This window comes from the organism of the source record quoted next, unplaced genomic scaffold (assembly GCF_019419815.1).
Source record: "Pyrus x bretschneideri cultivar Hongxiangsu unplaced genomic scaffold, Pyrus_bretschneideri_v1 Contig71, whole genome shotgun sequence".
Lineage (NCBI taxonomy): Eukaryota > Viridiplantae > Streptophyta > Magnoliopsida > Rosales > Rosaceae > Pyrus > Pyrus x bretschneideri.
The window spans coordinates 646,898-669,559 of NW_025999811.1; the positions used below are offsets into that span (position 1 = coordinate 646,898).

At 35.9% G+C, this 22,662-nt stretch overlaps 2 protein-coding genes and 2 pseudogenes across 7 annotated transcripts; 2 read left to right on the forward strand and 2 right to left on the reverse strand.

The window, feature by feature from the left end:
• The window catches only part of LOC125472682, a 102,821-nt pseudogene that overhangs the window by 9,213 nt on the left and 70,946 nt on the right, over window positions 1–22,662 (forward strand).
• Window positions 196–9,445, reverse strand: LOC125472676 (disease resistance protein RPV1-like). Of its 6 annotated transcripts, none has more exons than XM_048574379.1 (10): window positions 9,054–9,445; window positions 8,899–8,964; window positions 8,704–8,790; window positions 8,491–8,527; window positions 7,621–7,769; window positions 5,915–6,637; window positions 2,573–3,665; window positions 2,067–2,480; window positions 1,062–1,967; window positions 196–942 (listed from the first exon to the last, which is right to left on the reverse strand). In XM_048574379.1, exons 6-10 carry the CDS (start codon window positions 6,406–6,408, stop codon window positions 301–303), a joined length of 3,549 nt encoding a protein of 1,182 aa, XP_048430336.1. In that variant the 5' UTR covers window positions 6,409–6,637; window positions 7,621–7,769; window positions 8,491–8,527; window positions 8,704–8,790; window positions 8,899–8,964; window positions 9,054–9,445; the 3' UTR covers window positions 196–300. The 6 variants fall into 6 exon arrangements, with proteins under 6 accessions (XP_048430336.1, XP_048430335.1, XP_048430334.1 ...); XM_048574378.1 differs by having other exon boundaries at window positions 7,616–7,769; XM_048574377.1 differs by lacking the exon at window positions 7,621–7,769.
• Window positions 8,164–11,841, forward strand: LOC125472688 (ribonucleases P/MRP protein subunit POP1-like). Its single transcript, XM_048574407.1, has 9 exons — window positions 8,164–8,192; window positions 8,925–9,000; window positions 9,270–9,404; window positions 9,542–9,563; window positions 10,241–10,383; window positions 10,470–10,773; window positions 10,966–11,011; window positions 11,383–11,550; window positions 11,643–11,841. The coding sequence occupies exons 1-9, from the start codon at window positions 8,164–8,166 to the stop codon at window positions 11,839–11,841; spliced, it is 1,122 nt and encodes a 373-aa protein (XP_048430364.1).
• LOC125472689 lies at window positions 12,491–15,714 on the reverse strand (annotated as a pseudogene).

Consider the following 22,662-nt stretch of genomic DNA (forward strand, 5'->3'; position numbering starts at 1 on the left):
TTTTTTATGTATGCAGTTACGCTTGAAATGTGTCTTATTCATGCAGTTATGCCTGAAACAGTTGGTTCATGCCGCAACGCGTGGGCTTATTTTCTAGTTGAGCTCTAAAAGGCAAGAACTTGTTTGGCATGAAATTTTGTATATTAAATTATTGAAAACAATTTTTTAGGGAAAAATTGAAAATAGATAGCAACGAAGCTTAACAACCAATACACAACCAATACACATTTGAATCTAGTGATTTGTGCATCACCAACATCAGTTTGAATTAAACAGGGTAATAGTTTAGAGCACTCGTTACTATGGGGTCATGCGGGACTCATTCTCAAGATCGATCACTTCATGGTTACAGAGATAGTATCTAACATCGCGGACGACAGTTGACATAGATTCATTCTCGCAGTTGACATAGATGCATAAAGAGTTCGCTTGCATGATACGAGGCAATCTTTCGCGTTGGATCGTTGTATCTCCACTACTTGATTGGACATCCTCCTTATCCTTATTTTGCTGCTCGTACACAAACTGGACTCCAATCTCCTTTGTGACGAAACGGTCTTGCTTTCTGATTTTAAAACACAGTTCTTCCCCGCATTCCAATTCATTGTTCCCCATAATCCAATGGCTTAGCCATAACATATCTTCGTTCATCACTTTCCATTCATTGTTCCCCATAATCCCATTGCTTAATCTCCACTTAAGGCCCTTTGTCTCATTCCTAAGTTCAAGCGAATGGACAGAAGGAAGGCCGCGTGCAATCTCAGGGCTTCGATCCGATTGCGGGCAATACAATATACATGCATTTAAACCTACGATCTTGATATTAGGCTGTGAAGGAACAATAATAGAGAAAACAGTGTTACCCATGCTCCTGTAATTGAACCGATCTGGAATCTTGCTCTCATGGACAAATATGCTAAATATGCCGCATTCAAAAGTTCCCTGCAGTTTCATGGTGATGTTGTGATTACAATCTAATCGTTTATGCCATAGAGATCATATTATAAGCACTTGTACATAACAGAGAGAGAGAGAGAGAGAGAGAGAGAGAGAGAGAGAACCTTGGAGCGCCTACTTGCACAATAGTTGTTCCTTTGGACCTCAACGCCACCGTTGGGTTTCAAATCGAATGGATCGATATCTTTGAGGACTTTTGTGTCAAAGCTGCTCAATGTTAGTGTGTTGTACAAGCTTGCAACATCAACTAGTTTCCCACAATACCATAAATTTGAGTCCAATCTTGTGTTGTAAAACCTTAAAAAATGTGTGTCCGGTGATATGTGCAAGTTCGGTAAATTTGTTATTCTATTCAATGATGTGCAACCGCTACCATCCAATTGTTTCAAACTATGTGGGAGCTCTGGAAGCATTGTGAGGTTTCTGCAACCTTCTACTGCAAGAGTGCGAAGCTTAACAAGATTGTTCATGCTCTCTGGTAGGCTTGTAATTGGATTGTTATTCAGATCCAAGTACTCTAACGAAGGCAGCATAGTAAGGGCACTCGGAATCTCTGATAGATTGCAGCAATCCAGACGTAAACTTGTTAAGGAATGCGGTAAACTTGCCAATGAGAAACTGCTTGATTCAATATTTTTTCTCGGCGACACCGACGACCAAATTGAATACCATAATTTAGGTGATAACAGATTGAGCTTCTTCATTTCACAAGCTGTAGATTGTAAGTGATCAGTTGTGGCAGTCGTATTGGCACCAAGCACAAGCTTTGAGCAACCAGAAAGATCAAGATCCCGCACAGATCTCAATATTGGAAGCTTCATGAGATTTTTACAGCCTTGTAGATTCAAAACAACAAGTTTCTCTAGGTATCCGATGGACTCATCAACCTCAACCAAATTTATGCAATGTTTAAGAATCAATCTCTCAAGGTTAGGGAGTCCTGAGAAGTCGGGGGTTGTCCTAAGGCCATGTGAATGACTGAGATTAAGAATTTTCAGCCTCGGAAGAAACTGTTTCAATAACAAGTATTAATCAATTTCTAAGAAGATATAATGGACATGTGTGAGAGAAAGAGTGAGAGAGGGAGAGAGAGAGAGAGAGTTACGTACCCTGATCCCACTCCAAACATGTTGTAGGCTACTATTTCGCATGTCAAGAACAACCAGGTTTTCCAAATAAAAATTTTCTGGTACTGATTTTAAGTGGAATCCTCTCCAAGATAAACATATTAAACTTTTTGGAAATTCTTCGTAGCTTCCCCTGACGTTGACGTTGTTGAGCATGAGAAGTTCAAGATTGTGCATCCTTCTAAACGCCTCAGCTTCGAAATCTGTCTCATTTGATGCAGAAGCTGAGTTTGTGGATGAAAAGCTAATTGGCTTCCAAGCGAAGAAACTAAGCCGACGTCGTCTTGAACAATTTCCATCATAATCTTCATCGTGGCATCGTTTTTTATGACATCCAACAAACGTTGTTTTGCTAGCAAGGTTGAGCATGAGGCCCTTAATATTTTCCGTACCCTGCTAACAAATCAGATCATTGAGTAAGTATATAACTAGTACTGGACAACAAATCATAACTAAAAATACATACACATGAAAAACATAGTTCTTACACTTAATTTTCTCAAAATATTAGAGGCATCTTTCTGCAACACTCTACTACGTTTTCCGGGGTCATCAGGTGATTCCTCACGAATAATTTCCATTGCCATGTTTCTCACCATTTGATGCATGACCAACCTGTTCGAGCCTGGAATTTTCACTAGGCATCTGTCAACTAGATTTTCAATCCCAATCCTTGTGTAAAACTCTAAGCTGTCCAACATTGTACTCGTATAATCCATCTTCTTTCCTGTGAAGAAACTGGCTATGTGAAGGAATAAATTTTTGTCATGACCATCTTGTAAAGAATCAAAACTTATCCTCAGAACTTTTTGAATTTTGTCATTAGGGATCGCGTCTAACTTCTGCAATGCACTTTGCCATACTTCTACACTTTTTCCGGATAGAGAAGATCCCAGAACTTCAAGAGCTAATGGAAGCCCTCCACAGTGCTGTACCACATGTCTTGAAAGTTCCATGTAACCTTCTTCTGGATGGGATTGTCTGAAGGCATGCCAACTGAAAAGCTCAAGTGATTCGTACTCATTCAGTTCTGGAACCATGAACTTTTCAAAAACATCGTGAGCATTCAACAAATGTTCATGTCGAGTTGTTATGATAATTTTACTTCCTGGATGAAGCCACTCTCGCATTCCAAGAATTGCATTGAGTTGATCTCGGTTGCTCACATCATCAAGAACAATAAGAACTTTTTTATAGCCCACGGCTTGTTTGATCCTGATTGTTCCTTCATCCGTATTGTATACTTTCTTTGCTTTCCCCTTTTGGATATCTGAAAGAAGTTTTCTTTGCAAGCCAACAAAACCATGTTCTGAAGATTCTCGTATATCTGCAAGAAAGCTGCTACCTTGAAATCTACCAAAGTTAAGGTTATAAGCGGCCTTCGCGATAGTGCTCTTGCCAATTCCACCCATCCCACAGATGACAGCTACACCAACATCATTTGATTCATCTTGTAACCACATGTTTAGGCGTTGCACACGATAATCCATTCCAACTGAAAAGGCAGCGACGTCTAAAGCTGCGTGATCCAGTTCATTTCTAATCTCTTCAACAATATCTTGGATGAACTGCCCCTCATACCTATAATTCATTTAATTGAAATATATGACGCAGAAATAAGCATGAGAACAAATAAAACCAAAATCGATAGGAAAATATAAACCAAAATTGAACAACTTCAAGCTTCACTACCATCTACAATTTTACTTGAGGTTTTTTAGCCAAAATACACAACTCCTTACTTTGGTCCCAACATTTGAAATCGATAGAATTGGTCCCGAGTTTGTCCATATTTTGATCATTTATTGAAAAATCTCCATAAAATAAGGATGAAATGATAAAAATACCCTCAATTTGGTCAAATCATTTTGGCCTATTGTTTATTAAATTGAGGATAATTTTATTATTTTGATCCTTATTTAACTTAATTTTTCACCCATGGATCAAAATGATTGATGATAGACAATCTCAGGGACTCCTTATATTGATTTTAAATCTCATGGACTAAAGTGATGAGTTATGCAAATCTCAAGATCATTTTGGCTAAACAAAACCTTTTACTTAATTTAAAAAGGGGTTTTTCTTTAACTCTAATCTTCAAGAAGATTGAAATTTAAAATAAACCTGATGTTAGATTACATATTGATTATAATCCCTTAATGTATCCTTAATTCAAAATAGTTAATGTGCATTTTATTTAATGTCTCCTATTAAATATTTAAATTTATTATTATACAAAATTTTAATTTATTTTTTGACCAAAAAAGGGTTTTTTTTTTTTTAATTTATTAATTTTATTTAGCATTCTTAAAACTTGAAAGACTCAATTAATGTAACTAAATGTTAGTACCGAAATGTGTGTATCGAAATGTATTATATTTAACTAATGTATTTAAATATTAGTACTGAAATGTATGCATCGAAATATATGCACCAAAATGTATTATATTAATTAATGCACCTAAATGTGTGTACCGAAATATTAGCACCGAAATGTATGATATTTAACTAATGTGTTTAAATGTTAGAACTGAAATATATTATATTAAATTAATGTACCTAAATGTGTGTACCAAAATGTATGCATCGAAATGTTAGTACCGAAATGTTTTATATTGAATTATTGTACCTAAATGTTTGTATCGAAATGTATGTACTGAAATATGTGAATCTAAATGTATGCATTGAAATGTATTATAATAAATTTAATGTACCTAAATGAAAAAGACAAAGTACATCGAAATATATTGTATAACAAAAATTAATTTATCTAAATGTTTACAACAAAATATATTACGATAAATGAAATGAAAATGAAAATTATAGTGAAATAAATTAATACATTAAAAATTAGGAAGAAAAAGAGAAATAATTAAAAAAAATAAAATATAATTAATAAATGAGGTTATTAATGTATCGAGTGACAAAAATTAGATTTTGATCTTATTCATGGTTTTAGTCTAAAAATCATCTTTGCCAAGGATTAAAATCTAGTTTTCTATAGGGGTCTTTGAACTTTAATCCTTCAAGAAGATTAAAATTTAATAAAAACCTGGTGTTAGATTGAATATTGATTTTAGTATGTACTGAATTCAAATTCATATTATATTTTTGTTTTTATATTTAATAGATAACTTATTTAATGTTGTTACATTAAATTTTAAATTCATTATTATACACATTTTAATTCACTAATTGTATTTAACTTAATGAATTTTATTTAACTTTATTTGATTAATGTACCTAAACTTTTGTATCATAATATATTTTACTAAATTAATGTACCGAAATGTTTGTACCTAAATATATTGTAGTGAATTAGTGACACATAAGAAAATATGTAAAAACATAAGTAAATAAAAAATTCCGTACCTAACTATATGATGCTAAACTAGTGTACCGAAATGTTGGTACCTAAATATATTATACTAAACTAGTTTACCGAAATGTCCGTACCTAAACATATTATACTAATCCAATGTACCTTCGTACCTAAATATATTGTAATGAATTAGTGGCAGATAAGAAAATATGCAAAAACATAAGTGTGCCAAAAAATCTCTACGAAAATATTTTCTTATATAAGATGTTACCATAATGAGAATTAAAATTTATAATATTTTCATGAAATTTAAATTCATAAAATTATAAATAAAACAAGAGACATTGAATATATGCTGGCATTAAATAGAGTCTAAGAACTAAAATCAATTTTTAATCTTGTATAAGACACTTTTCTAAACTTCATCTTATTTAGAGATTAAAATCTAGTTTTCTAATTTAAAAGACACTTTCAATTAGCTTGAGAACATTATGAGAATAGAAATTACCGATCTCCTAAAACCATTCCTCCCAAAGACGCAACATCTCTAAGAGCTCTTCTCCACAACTCCACCTTGTCCATCTCCTCCGTACTGAATCGCTTCTCATGTCTGGCAAATGCTTCAGCAAAAGAACCACTCTGCTTCCTGACATCAGATGGATCCACATCATAGAAAACTGGCAGAACCACATGTCTACGATCAGTATTTCTACGTTCCACGATCTTCAAAAGTTCGTTCAAACACCACCTTGAGGAAGCATAGTCCTTGGAGAAGACAATTATCGATACTTGTGACTCCTGTATCGCCTTCTCTAACTCCGACTCAATCTTCTCCCCTCTCTTGATTTCATCATCGTCTCTAAACGTGTGGATTCCTGCTAGCTCCAAGGCTCTATAGAGGTGATCAGTAAAGCCCTTGCGCGTGTCCTGGCCTCTGAAACTCAAGAAGGCATGATAGGAACACCGGTAAGAGGACGAATAAGAATCTCGGAAAGCATCCATCTAGAGAAACTCTCTGCTTCTTGGTTCTTGCAATGACTGAATGCAGGGCACGAATATGCAAGGCCGAGGACAATTATATGCAGTTTCTGAGAGGGACATATATATGAAGAGGAAGGTTCCCATTAGCCACCAGGAATTCCACACTTACTGACGAGGAAGTTTCCTTGTAAGTGAATGGGATGTTGAGGTACAGAATTTGAGAGGAGTTTGACTATCAGCTTTGATGAAACTAGGACAAAAAAATGTTACGAGGTTGAGTGAAATTGTAAATACCATAAATTGTGAAGCATTCTACATGTAAATACCATAAATTGGGAGACCTTAAATTGCCCTTGAAAAGTGGGAGACCTTAAATTGTGGAGCATTCTACATGTAAATACCATAAATTGCCCTTGAAAACTTCAAAATTTACAATTAAATTAAGTACATTACATTTTACACCCTCAAGTTTGAGTGAAATTGTAACCTCATACAACATATTTAGAGCATTTCAATCTCACACACAAACTTGTATTTTATAGCAATTTCAAACATTCGTTCGTTAAACCGTTAATTTAACATTTTTTTTTCTTTTTTTTCAAACGTTAATTTGACTTTCGGGGTTAGGGTATTTTTGGGGGCATGTGGCTTGACGTGAAGGAGTCAAATTAGAAAGAAGATTGGTGTAGGGGACTAGTTCCACAAGACACGGTGGTTGTATGGAATGGGTGGTGCTGATGGAGAATGTAGGAAAGAAGGTGGAAATGCATGTGGTGTGCTCGGGTGGGAGAAGAGTGGGTGGGTCCCTTTTTACTTTGTTTATTATTTAGTTTTGTATTTAAATTGTTTTTATAATTAATTATTTTTATATGCCTAGTCTTTAAAATATGTGGTTCATGTATTTGCCAGTCATCACTTAACAGTAAATTGACGATTTGACTAACAAATATATAAAATTGCAATAAAATACAAATTTGTGTATAAAATTGAAATATTTTAAAGATGTTTGAGGTTGCAATTGCATCCAAACTTCACGGTGTAAATTGTAAATTGGTAGGTGTTTTATGATTGACAAATATATAAACAAATTAACTTAATTTTTTTTTTTTTAAATCGTAAAAAATTTTCTAATTTAACATACAAAGACTAATTATCGCACGCATAAATTTTGACAAGCGGCTAGTAAACACAAGAAAAATAAAGTACAGTAAATGAGAAAGAGTTAAACCTTACAGTTGACGAGTTAGCGGGAAGATTCTTAATAGCCACCAAGACACTTCACACTTATTGATGAGGAAGTTTCCCCGATGGATTAAGTCAATGGGTTGGTGAGGATAATACAGAATAGGAGTTTGACTATTAGGGGGGAGTTTGACGATCAGCTCCCATGATGAAATTAAACAAAGAGAAATGCCAAGGAAAATCTATCAGAGCAAGTTCAGTCCATTCAATCCGTGGTATCATTTTTTGTACATAATATTTGACACACGTTCTTGCAATACTTACTTCGTTATATATTTAAACGATCTGAAATGTTTATCACTTATTATTTTCTCAAAGACTATGTCTACCAAAAGATCATCTAAATCTGATCCATTTCTTCAAAGCTAGTCTATGAAGAGGCTCAGTGCTCACAGCTCAGTGGAAAGGAACTACCAAAGAAAATGTCATGCGACGCGAAGTAACGAGATTAACTCTAACAGAGGATGCAATTTTAGGGCAACATGAATTTACAAAACAGAGAAAAGTAATATGAACTCAGATTCTTCCCACTCGATGTGCAACAGCATGAAAAAGAAAAGAAGGTATGACTAATCTTGCAGAGTTTAATTTTGAAACCAAATGCGATAAACAAAAGAACCACATGTTTGCTATAAATCACTACACAAGATATAAACGAACGGGACAAGATATTTTAGATCATCCACTATTTGTGCAGCAAGTTAATCAAGTTTAGAAAATTTTCTTCTATTTTTGGAACCTATAAAACATAGCGACAAAGAAAGAGACCAAAGTGAATGATCTAGCGGTTGAAGCCAATTTCAAGAAAGGTACAAGCATACATAATTAGGAACCCAACTAAAGATAAATAAGTAAACTTACCAAGATCAACAATACTACAGGCATATCAGGACTTGATCTATAACAAAAACAAAACTTGTCATTCATGATGTGAGAGTGGTGTAGTTCAACTGTACAATTAACAGTCCCAACCGGAAAGTTTCAGACAACACAACATCATCACTGAAGCATGAGAGCACGTGAAATGTAAAGATCCAGCGAAATCCGACACCGAAAAAGATTAAGAAATAATACCTTGTCATATACGGTAATGAAGTAGTAACCATTGGGAGCACATTGAGTGCTATCCTTCAACAACCCATCAACTGTCCGAAGCTCAACCTAAAATCCCAAAATCAATTTGTTACTTGTTCGATATCCCGTATCTGGTTTAGATTAGTGACGAAAATGCAGTGAAATTTCAGGCACTAATTCCAAAAATTGTTTTACCGTGATCTGAGAATAATCCAATTTAGCATCGGTCGGCTTCCTGGCCTTGATCAGAGAAGAACTAGCCTGAGAGTTTACAGTGGCGATTACAGACTCGATCAGGTAAAAGGGTAGAATTCATTAACTCTAACAGTGAAAAAGATAAAATCTTTTACCTCGACGAAGCCGCCGCAGCCGTGGATTGAGTCGGCGAAAGTGGTAGAGAGAGAAGAGATTACGAGAAAGAAGAAGAAGAAGGCGGAGGCGTGGTCTTTGATGCCTCCCTCGTGTGAGTGTTTTTAGAGTTGCGAGACCTGATCTTCTTGGATGCAGACGGGGTTTAGTTTCAGCCATTGAGATTGATCCAACGGTAATCAATTAAATTGCTCCAGGTATCAAATAGGCAGCCGCTTGCTCGGTACCCCTTTTCCCTCCTTTCTTTCTCCACTCTTCTGCTGCAAAATCTCTCCTCATCCCTCTCACCTCTCCCTCTCTCTCTCACCTGTTCTTCTTCTCTCAGTCGTCAGGTACTCTCTCTCTATTTCTGGTCGCTCTCGTTGGCTGATATATAATTTTGTGACGTCTACCTCTAGATAACCAGAACCTGAAACGCAAATCCTTGTTCTTATTTTCCTTCTGTTTCTGTTTTTAAAATAATTATTAGTATGAACTTGTGAGCATATCTGGTGAGTTTCGAAACGCAACTGGTGATTGATGTGAGGAGTTTCTTATGTTAAATTCCTGTGGCAGTGCCAAGTAATTGATTTTGTTACTCACATTGCATTCAGATTTCTATCTTGTAGTTTCCTTTGTTTCAATCTTTATATATTTATCGGATACCGCAGTTGCTCATTTAGCTTTGTGTCTTTACATATTGGTTTTCGAAAGTTAAGTTCAAGTTTTTGTATCATTGATGTTAGTTAGACTGAATTTCGTATCTCATGTCTCCTATTGTTTCCAACTTTATATTTAATTGGAATTGGAACCACAGTTGCGATTGCCAAAGCCTTGAAGAATCTTACAAACTGTTTTTGGACATTTGAGAGTAATAGACTAGTACTGCGAATAGAGATCAATGATGTCCGAAGAGTGAAGAGTCGATTATAATTTTTGCTTCTCATAAAGATATATATATATATATATATATATTATAGAGTTCTATGTCTTTTGTATCGGAAACATGAAAGTCGTGGCATAAATGTTCCCACTGACTCTTTGTGCAATAATTGATAACGCGATCTTCGAAGTTCGGAATTTCATGAAAGTACAATGTGACAATCTGTTTTTTTCTGACTCGCCTTAAAATTGCTTCAATGCATCAAACTTTATCATCTGTTCAATTGAGTTTGATATATTTTTAAAGTTACCTTAGATGTCTATCTCTTATTGCCTTACAGATGGTCTGTTATACTCCCCGTAAGCTGGGTGGAGGCATTTTGGATTTCTCTTGTCTCTAAGGGGGCTCATGCAATGGGGTTGAGAGAGAAGCGCTGGATTTCATGTGAAGTAAGCATTGAAACTTATTATGTATAAATTATAATATTTAATATCAGTTTATTGAACGTTGCATTTAAGTCCCTTTTATTTTCTAGGTGGGGTTACCATATTTTCCTTCAGATTTTCCCGATTGCGATGCTTATTTATGCCTCAAGGAGACCGAAGCTGCTGCCTCTAATCTTAAAGAGGAACTTCGTCCTCCAGCCATAAGACCTTTGAGGGTTCCCATTTTATCCCCATGGAATAGTATCCGAGTTGCTTTAAACGAAGAATCTAATGCAGTTGGAAATGCTGAAAGTTTTAGGCAGCAACATGGCATCAGAAGCAATTCATCATCTAATTCAGACTCTCGAAATTCTGATGCTACATTAGCCGCCTGTCATGGAAATTCATTTGATGGTTTTATAGCACGGATGAGTTTTTCGCTGACAAATTTCTTGAGTGAAATTCAAGGCTGTCATTTACGTCTTATCCTTATGTCGCTGATAAGGAGACAAGTTTCACGAAGTTTATGAGGGATGAAATCAAGCTTGGTCCAGGCCAAGATCAGTTTACTAGATTTAAGAACAGTCATAAACTATTTTTTGTTAGAGTATTACTCCATGCTTACAAGGAAGGTTTTCTTGAAGAGGGAGCTGTAATTTGTGCACCTCGACTGACGGACATCACTGTGGACCAGGTAGTCGTTTTCTTTGATATCCTATAAGCTTATGGTTTATATGATATCCTATAAGCTTATGCTTGTATTACAACGGTGGTGCTTGAAATTTTCTCGTCTTTTATATACTAGTAGAGGAGATAATGTGACCTATTTACATTACGCCTCTTATTGAGAACCTGCATTAATGAAAACTTTCTGAGATTTAATGTAACCGTTGAAAATTTTAATCATGGGAGTGACTTGAAATTTTGCGGCTATTTTTGAAAGACTTTATACGTATTTTAGAGCACCATTCATGCTGCAGACCAATAATTTTGAAAAATAAGCTTCATGTGTGTGTCCTTCAGGTCAGAGAGTTTCGATGGAGGACTTCAATTGCCTCAATCTGCTGTGGCTTCGTACTTCGCAGAGCAATCTTCTGGTAAGTGGGAACTCCAAATGCCAGAGGACCCTGTTCTTAAAGAAACTTATCGTTCGTCAATAGGCTTTGTCACCACTGGTTTTGTTAGAGGGAGGTTAGTTCACAGCCTCTTGCCACTTTACAACGACCATCTTTTCTTTATATTTTGCTATGCATTCATAATTTTCCAAATTATTTTTTATGCAGCAAGAAGCCAGTAGCACAAGCTTTTTGGGAGGCAGTTGTACTCGCTTGTCTCAGAGAGGAACAATGGGATTTGGTGCCAGCTAAACGAAGACGAAGGGAAATATATGTTCTAGTCAGGAATTTGAGATCTTCAGCTTATAGACTTGCTCTTGCCACCATTGTTCTGGAGCATCAGGAAGAAGATGTCGAATTCTTGTGAGCAGCCGCAGAATATGTGGTTGGCTTGCATAGCACCACGAAACAATGTTGTTCAAAATTTACTTTTACTAAACCAAATAGCTCTAGGAAGCTTCATGTTTTTCGTGTCGCGGCAACATCAGTCATTTGTCACATAATACATATAACCTTTCATCTTTACAAACACTTAACCTTAGTTTGCGGTTTTTTGATTTCGAAGTAGCGTTAGTTGGCGATATTCTTGTGATCGTTGCCACTAATCTATGTAGTAAACTAAACATAGATTTGTGTAAAGAAGACCATGAACCTGTTCCCCAGTTCTCTGAAAAAATGACCTACCTGCACAATGCCCGTTACTATGAACAAAAAATAAAATCTAATCAATTTGTGAAGTTCTACCATTACTCTTATCTCCCCCGAAGCTTACTAAATGCGTGTCACGGAACCACGCAGGTAAGATTATATTCGGACTATGACATTACATGATAGACAATGATAAAACGAATGTGAGATTAAAAATGTAAGTTCCAATGCTCAGAGTCAATGAAAAGCATGTGCATTGAAGTGCAAAACATGTTTTGGTACCATAAACAGAAAAATCTATGCCTGCAGACTTACGTGTTGATACAATACCGATTGCATCAATCTGAAAATACTGAAAGCTCGAAAGATCCAACGCTAAAGATTCCCTTTATACAAGTTCAAGAACCGAAAAATATGTCGAAGTTCTAGGGAGCAGTCAATTCACTCGCGGAAACCTTTTGAAGCAAATTCTCAAGCTCGGGGCTTATTTCAATATGCTCTTCCTTCAATCTCTGACGCATCGCAGGTTCCAACTTACCAGCAGCTATGTAACGCTTCAGAATCTTGCAAAATTTCTCAGCAGCATCAGCATCCTTCTTGTCCTCAAAATACTTGAGAAATGCAATTTTGGCAGCTGGGGATGGATGCGATTCCCCATCCTTGCTTACCGAAACAGCAGCTCCCAAGTGGTTATCAGCCAAATCCACCTTACGGGTGTTCAAGGCGTGAACCATGAGCATTTCCCAAGCCTCGAGGAAAGACCCTTTACCTTTAGTCTTCTTACAGGTATTTGCAAATATCAATTCTGCTTCTTCGTGCATGCCCTGACTGAGTACCCGCGTATAGCAACATTTGCCAAACTCGTATCATATTTGGAGCAAATGGACTCCAATTCCTCAAACATTTGTCGTGATCATCTTGTAAAGGATCAAAACTTATCCTCAGAACTTTTTGAATTTTGTCATTAGGGATCACGTCTGACTTCTGCAATGCACTTTGCCATACTTCTACACTTTTTCCAGATAGAGAAGATCCCAGAACTTGAAGAGCTAATGGAAGCCCTCCACAGTGCTGTACCACATGTCTTGAAAGCTCCTTGTAACCTTCTACTGGATGGGATTGTCTGAAGGCATACCAACTGAAAACTTCAAGTGATTCATACTCATTCAATTCTCCAACCACAAACTTTTCAAAAACTTCATGCGCATTTAACAAATGCTCATGTCGAGTTGCTATGATAATTTTACTTCCTGGATGAAGCCACTCTCGCATTCCAAGAATTGCATTGAGTTGATCCCGGTTGCTCACATCATCAAGAACAATAAGAACCTTTTTATGGCCTACGGCTTGTTTGATCCTGATTGTTCCTTCATCCATATTGTATACTTTCTTAGCTTTCCCCTTTTGGATATCTGAAAGAAGTTTTCTTTGCAAGCGAGCAAAACCATTGGGTTGTTCTGAAGATTCTCGTATATCTGCAAGAAAGCTGCCACCTTGAAATCTATCAAAGTTGCGGTTATAAGCGGCTTTCGCGATAGTGCTCTTGCCAATTCCACCCATCCCACAGATGACAGCTACACCAACATCATTTGATCCATCTTGTTTAGGCGTCTCACACGATTATCCATTCCAACTGCAAAGTGAGCAACGTCTAAAGCTGGGGGATCCACTTTTTTTCTAATCTCTTCAACAATATCTTGGATGAACTGCCCCTCATACCTGTAATTCATTTGAATCGAAATATAGGACGCAGAAATAAGCATGAGAACGTATGAACCAAAATCGATAGGAACATATAAACCAAAATCGCAGTATATATAGGAGCATATAAACCAAAATCGAACAACTTCAAACTTCACTGCCATCTACAATTTTACTAAGGTTTTTTTAGCCCAAATGGACCATGAGATATATATGCATAACTCCTTACTTTGGTCCCTGAGATTTGAAATCGATAGAATTGGTCCATGAGTTTGTCCACAATCAATCGTGATTTTTCACTGAATGACCAAAACGATTGATTGTGGACAAACTCATGGATTAATTCTATCGATTTCAAATCTCAGCGATCAAAGTAAAGAGTTATGCATATCTCATGATTATTTTGGCTAAAAAAACCTTTTACTTATTTAAAAGACGCTTTCAATTAGCATGACAACATTATGAGAATAGAAATTACTGATCTCCTAAAACCATTCCTCCCAAAGATGCAACATCCCTAAGAGCTCTTCTCCACAGCTCCACCTTGTCCATCTCCTCATGTCTGGCAAATGCTTCAGCAAAATAACCACTCTGCTTCCTGACATCGGATGGATTCACATCATAGAAAACGGGTAGAAGCACATGTCTACGATCAGTATTTCTACGTTCCATGATCTTCAGAAGTTCGTTCAAACACCACCTTGAGGAAGCATAGTCCTTGGAGAAGACAATTATCGATACTTGCGACTCCTATATCGCCTTCTCTAACTCCGACTCAATATTCTCCCCTCTCTTGATTTCATCATCGTCTCTAAACGTGTGGATTCCTGCTAGCTCCAAGGCTCTATAGAGGTGATCAGTAAAACCCTTGCGCGTCTCCTGGCCTCTGAAACTCAAGAAGGCATGATAGGAACACCGGAAAGAGGAGGAAGAAGAATCTCAGAATGCATCCATGTAGAGAAACTCTCTGCTTCTTGGTTCTTGCAATGAATGAATGCAGGGCAAGCATATGCAAGGCCTAGGACAATTGTATGCAGTTTCTGAGAGGGACAAGTAGGACAAGACATATTCAACCCTTGCGATCTCTACAAGAATCTGAATGGGTGTCTGTCTTAATATTTGATAAAGACGAGGAGTTTGCGAGGGAATTTTAAAAATATAAAAAAGAAAAGTCACATCTAGTTAAAAGGAGATAAACCTTACCCCTAGTAAATCACGAAAAACAAAATATGGAAGTTGGAGAGGTGGTAGTTCGAAAGGGACAGGGAGGAGACAAGCATGGTGGATATGGGGAATAGAAAAGGTTTTTCTTTGATGCTTTGTATTTAAAAAAATAATAAATGACGATAAAATCTCTTACAATTCATCAAAACCCAAATCCATAACAATCCTCAAAATGTAAAGGTCATTTTAAAGAAAAATAAATAAATAAATAAAATAAAGTCACCTAGCCTGCGTAACCTTTGCCTAAGTGCTCTACCTAACATTTTCAACACCTGAAAATGAATCGTAGTATTGACTAGTTACCTAAGCCACTTTTTAGAACATAGAAAAAAATGTTTGATCTTGGCATAAACTAAAATTTGTGGGGTTTAAAATCAAACTCAAGTAAGCACAAATAGAACTATTAGCACTATTCTAAAAAATTGAGTCCTTAGACGTTTGAAAATTTAGAAAATGCGCTTACACCCGATTAGGTGTCCGCCTAGCCTACCTAAACCCGCAAAGGCACTCGCTTAGCCCATCTAAACCCGCTAAGGCATCCACCTAGATCGCGACTTTCACTTAAACAGAAAATCAATAACTTTCTTTTTGCATTCTATTTTGTTAGTAAAATATAAGAAATTTGTTGGATACTTGGATGAAAACTCATTATATGTTTGTTCCCCATGTTTTCAAAGTTGAACCATCTTTTGGTGTTCTTTAAGTATAAATAGGCACTTATTTATATAATATATAATAAATTTACTTAAATCCGCTTAGTCTGCCTAGGGCCCCGCCTAGTTGCCTAAGCGTTAGGCCCCAGTGTTGGAAATGTGCCCTAAAACCAATCATATGATGATACTTTACGGACATTTCAAACTAATGTAGTTTAAATGTAAAGGGCAAAGATTATTGTTTGAGCCGTCTCATATAAATGTTATATGCTTAAACGATAAGTCCAAGGAATATGTGATTGGAAGAATGCGATCTAAAGAAGTTAGATTCATGAGACCATTCTTTCGTTGACACATTCTAAACGTTCCTGATCATAGGATTGTCAATTGGGCATTGACAGTCCGTTAAGATCAGTACGTGCTATGTCTTCTCTCAGGGAGAGTGACTAGTCTCGAGTTATTGGTGTGTGTGACATCAAGACAAGTACGTAGGTGCTCAATAGAGAATGAGTTCACTGAACACGATCAACGAAGAGTTCTCATATTCATGTCACATGAGAACTCATGGTTGGGATAATGCAAATTAGTCTTTTGACCTGAGGCATCACAGTTGTCTTGTGGTTAGGTCCTTAATCTTTGATTATGTCAAAGTCACTCCATCAGAAGGGTGTCCACGGCATCGTTGGGGTTAAGCCACTTAGCCATGGAGGCAAGTGAATGCGCAACAAGGGATCTCTAACCTTCAAACTGTTTGAGGGAGAATACTCTATGATATGATTAAGAATCTTTGGCCAAAGTATGAATGAGATTTAGGAATGTGTTCCAAATCACATTCAAGGTAATCATATAAGCACAAGACTCACATTGGATAGTAGACATGAATAAACTATCAAACCAAACAATGTGGTCAAGAGTATTGTATTAGAGAAAGACCGTATTGCATTTGTAATCCTAAAACTGAATAGGTTCTCCACCTCTTCTGATTAGCTTGGGTAACCATGACATGCTGCTAGGCGTCAACCATGGTTTGTGGAAACCCTAAAAGTGTATTATCACTAACGAGAGAATTGAAAGTAAGTTTCAATTCACAATCGATTTGAAAGAGTTTGAATCGCCCACTGCCTCGCTAAAAGGAACCTAATGGATCGTACACCGTGTAAGGTAGAGATTGAAGATTCAACGGAGATGAGTAAGAATAATTAAATGGTTTAATTATTTATGGCAAGGATTAATTAATATGATTATTAATCAAACGAATAAGTTCGTTAAAAGACTTCGGGATAGTTTTGGACCTTAAGGCCCAATGGGCTTCGAACGTCAAGTCCATTGACTTAAGTTGTGTGACAACTTAATGAATAATGATTCACAAAGGCCCAAATAGCCCAATGAATACCCTAAGGCCGGCCATTTAGAGAAAGAGTGGGTTTTGGACTTATTTACAAGTTTGCCACTCAAATGAATTAAGGTATAAGTGTGACTTTATAGCCAAAATTCATTGAGGGGTTTTTTTGGGGAAATTGGAGAAACACAAACTCTCCTTTCTCTCTAGAAATGGCCGGCCACCCTTGAGGAAAACATCTAGCAATCTTACTTCCTCAAGGTCACTCATTTCTTCTCCAATCTTACCTTGGTGTGGAGACTTAGAGGTTCTCAATTTTGGGAACTTGGAGAAACATTTTGATCCATCCAAATCCATGGATCTAAGATGCAAGGAATGAAGGCCCTCTCTTTGGGTGATTAGCCTTTGCTTATGCAAAGAGGAATCTACAAAGGTATTGATTTCTCAACTCACTTTGTTTTGAGTTGAGTCTTGGTTCACCTATCTACTAGGCTTTGAAGTTCATGGGTTAAGTTTTATTTTTGAGTGCATAGAAACATGATTCCGCCTTTTAATTGTTAATTGCATGTTGTTGATGTTGCTCAAATGAACTTGTTTTTTCACAAATCTTCCTTCAATTGGTATCAGAGCCTAAGTCTAGTAGTTGGTGAATCATTTTGGGTTTTGTAGTTCATAGTTTGTGATTTGAATGTTGTAATTGTTACAAGCTTTATTCTTGCTTCTTTGAATGTAAATTTTGTTAGAAAATTTGTCATCTCAAATGTTGTAGATGTAGTTCATATGAGCATAAATTTTGAAGCTAAAATTTGGTGCCATGTTTTTAGGGAAATTCGGCCAAATCCAAAGGGTGGATTTTTGGGTTCTTGTTTGACTTGTTAAAAGTGTTTTAAAGTGACTTTTGGAACCCCTATGTACCCTAGTATGGTTGTATGTTATTTCCCTTAAGTTTGAGTGGTTTTGGTATGTTTTTTGGGTGAAGAATGTTCATGGAGCTCTTATGGGTTTTCATGGATGTTCTTCATTGTTCTTGATATGTTCTTGCCAAGAACAAAAGGTTTGGTGTTTTGATTCAAAGTTTTGATTTATTTCATAAAGTTTTTGTTTTGAAATATTTCTTATGTTTAAATATCTTAGATATTTGTTTTGAAAAATTAAAGAAATTTTAGTGGGTAGGTGTGTAATGATTTATTCCATTTCACACACCCCACTTACAAAACTTTGAAATTTTATTATATACTTTGCTTCAATGGCCGGCCACCCTACTCAATTAGGGTCCTTGTGGGGTTTTTATGCAATTACATACAGTTTTGATACTTTTGTGTATTTGTACTTTGACCCAAAAGTTTACGTTTTTACGTAAAGGTCCAAAATCACTAAAAGGACAAATTGTTTTGCTCCTTTAATGAAATTTTAGCTTTTGTGGAAATTTTTGGGTTCTAATTGTAATTACATGAAGTAGTGGACTTTTGTGTTTTTACAAAGTGACCCCAAAAGTTTAAGTTTTTGCAAATAGCCCAAAAGTTGAGGTTAATTGCACTATGGCTCAAACAGGTTGAGGTCATAGCATTTTGGCCCAAATTAGGTAGAGAACAAAATTGTTTTGTCTCTTTAAATGAGAATTGGATTTTCATTTCATTTAGCTCCATCTAAATCAATTCTATGGATACAAAAACCAAATGAAAATGTTGCATTCAAGTTTAATTAGTTAAAGCGTTAATTAATTAAAGAAATGGTGATTATGAACCTAAACCTACTATAATTGAGCTATGTGAAAGGCCGTTTCAAATTTGTTTGAACCATGGGAATGTGTAGATTAAATTTTGGTTGTAATTTGATATGATCAATTGTTGTAAAAGAGCATAAGCTCTTCTTTACTTTAAAGTAATTTGATTTGATCAATTGTTGTAAAAGAGCATAAGCTCTTATGTACTTTGAAGTACTCCTTTCTTGTTTTATTCGATATGCATGAAATTGAAGTAGTTGGGTCCAACGCCCTAAGACAACACGCCTTAATGTGATTAAACGCGTAACTAAAATCAATCTCCATTCCTAGACCGAGATTCAACACTAGGCTCGTGTTGAATCGAATCAAAGGTTCATAGTCATCCTAAGGCCCTAAGGCAACTATATAGTCCATTAATGAATGCAAACCTTATGTTAGTAGTATCATATACTCTTGCTTTAAAAACCGTTTTAAAAGCTTAGTGGGAGTATTATATACAACTAAATCAATCAAATGGACCAATAGTTGTAATAGGACCAAAATTGTTTTAATTAGATTAAAATGAATATTTATGTGATGAGACCTAAAACCCTCAACCAAACCATTATTAAGTTGATAAGCGAGAGATGCTTTGAATATCTCTTCGTGGCCTTCCACCGTGGTAGGCTCCAATCGTTTGTGACTTGTACACCGGCTTCACCCTATCATGGGGAAGTACAAAGTGCATGCTTACACTCAGGAGGAGTCTATACGCATATGATGAGGTGAGTGTAGGCAACGAGGATGGCCAATATCATATCATTGTGAGGCTATTCTTGAACCCCTTCATGAACTAAGCATGGTGGGAATAACTTAAGTAAGTGCAATGGCGCCGATATCATATCAGTGTGAGGCAACATTCTCTAGAGGCCAAATAAGATGGGTACTTGCAAGAGATGCAAATGAGTAAGCGTACTCTCTCATTATTATTAATGCTAGCCGATATCGTATCATCGTGAGGTGGGCTTGGTAATAGTGAGCCTCCCATACCCTACTAAGAGTTTCCTCCAAAACTCTCGAATTCCGATGAGGGATATGGAATTTGCTAAAAATAGTGGGTGGTGCTATTTTGATTTAAAGACCTGGATCAAATAGCTTAAAATCAATCAATTTATATTCGTTATGTATTTGTTTACCAATATATTTGCAAACGCTATCCAAAACTTGACAAAGAAAAACCCAACGCTTTAGTTTCCGAACTTGGTACCACAATCCCATAGATTGTCTTGAATGGATTGTAAAAGTACCTAAGTAGTCTTATCCTCACAATCTTCCTATTGATAATGTATCAATGGAAGAACATGTTTGATAAGTCTACCATGAAGAGGACAATGCAAACTCTAGTGTTTGTCTCTTTGTTACACGAACAAGGAACTTGAGAAGTAAGCACAAGGGCATGGACACTTTATGTGCCATGATTCTTCACTTACAAATTGGTGTATGAAGAAATGAGAGTTGCCTTGAACAACTCTTGAAAGTTTGTTATTATGTTTAGAACATAATGGTTGGTTGACAAAAATAGTCCATTTATATGGACTTATGATGATTTTGAATTATTGAGTGTTGAAGTGTTAAACCACTTAACGAGACGGAAACTAGGCAAGGACTTCACCTTTGTGTCCCTATCCTAATGGTTCACTAAGTTTATTGTAAACTATATAGTGAACAATAACCGCACGCTCTCCAAATCGTTTGATGTGTATAACACATTTGAAATAAGTTTCAAGAGAGATAGTGGGAGTTTAGGGACCATGACTATTGTAATCAAAAGGGAAGTCAAATGAAGAAGGTAAAATAACTCCAAGGGAACAAACCTTCTTTATGAAAGGATGGACATTGGAAGGGGTATTTGCAAGAAATGTCTTGCAAGTGTCAAGAACACACCTTTTGAAGGTGTTGTAAAATGTTCTTGAAAAGTTCATAACAGTTGGTTCTTCTACTTGAATGCATGATTCTGTATTAGTAACTATGTTTTACAATTGTTGTAAAAGTGTGCTAATAAGAAGTAGAAGATTAATGAGAGAAGAGAAAGTACTTCACATTCTAAACGTGAATCGAATATAGATCTCTGCGAAAGCGGATTGTACTTACTTCCTCATATGAACTACCAAAGAAATTGGAAAAACCAAAGATTGTCTTTACGTCCCAATTTTAAAGGAACATAATTCCGTCACAGTTGTAGAGATGGATGAATGTTTTGTTTGACAAAACATTGTTCTTTATTAATGAATGATTAGATTATGGTAATCTAATTAATTGTCTCTGTAGTAGAGATGATGTGGTAGTGTTAACTGTTTAAGAATATAACGATGCTTAAAACCCAAAAGGTTGCAAGGTAGTGACTAATCCCAACTGAGTTGTGATACCTCTAAAACATAAGTTACGAGTTGGTCATAGATGGATGCTTTGGATCGTTAGATCCGGATCCAATACCTTCTTGTTAAAATTGTATAGAGGCGAAATGTTCGAATCTTTATTCTTTTGGAAATAAGAAAGAATCACAAAGTTGTTGAGGTTAATTCACTTAGATGTTAGTGGCACTTGTCCACAACATAATACTACTCATGTTGTATGACATTCACCGAAGATCACTCTCGGTTGGATTATAATATATTTTGAATAAACACAAGTCCGAATACTTTGCAAAAGGTTTCAAAGAATTCAAGAAATGTAAGTAGATGAGTAAGACGTCTAAAGTATTTACCTCCTTAGATTTGATCCAAGGAAAAAGTAACATTTTAGATTAATTTCCTTGAAAAATATCAAGGAAAGTAGCATCGTAAAATAATGAATTTCTCCATTAGGAGAAGAATGAACATAAATAAGATTTAGTTTGTTGGACATTATCAATTACCCATATATATATGATATATACTTCTAAGACATGTTAGTTGTAGAGATCCATCCATCATGGATCTTAGCAAGATAGTGGGAGCTATAAGCGTCTTATGAGAAAAGATCAATTGTTTGATTTCTCATAAAGATGTAAATGAATCTTTTGTTTACTAGGTTTACAAAAGATTAGTGGGAGTTGATCATATTCCTAAATTTGAATATATATACATGATATATATTAATTTTGAAAATGAAAGGAATTCTTCATCGTTAAAGTTATGACTTTAAACATTCTATAATGATAGAATGTATATGGGAGACATAGTCTATATACATGGGATGGAAATCTATAATGATAGATTTCAAGATATAATTGGATTATATCAATCCCTAAAATAGACAATGAGATGCTAGGAAGTTTCTCATATGATGATAAACTTCAATTAGAATGACAATTCTAGTAAGACTAGGAAGTTGTTCTTCTCAAAGGGAATGTACCCTTTGACTCCCAAAGAAATAATGCGTAAATAGAATCCTTTATGCATACGCAGAAAGGTGATTTATGTATTACATATTGTATGAAAACATTGATATAAGTTGTACCTAGAACGGTACAAGATGATATCAGTGCAAGCCCAGGATCAGAACCATGGCAACTGTCAAGTGAATCCTTAGGTATTTAAGAAATACTAAGGATGGATTCCTCAAGAATGAGGAAGAATTAGAGTAACGTAATGGAAGCGTAAATGTATTAGATTATGAATCTAATCCATCATAGAATATCTCGTCATTATGAATGAAGTGATAATGAGATATCTCTTTATTATGACTAAAGAGATATTTGGGTGGAAACGTTAAAAGTAAATGACTTTAATGTGTTCCATCATGTATGCAAAATATATTGCCATATAGAAGCTTACAACATTGTTGTTTGGATGGGAAAGTTCATTCATGAACTCTCCATTCGGTTCCAACCAGAAAGTGTATGACACTAATGGGGCGATAGATCAAGCCAGGGAATCAAGG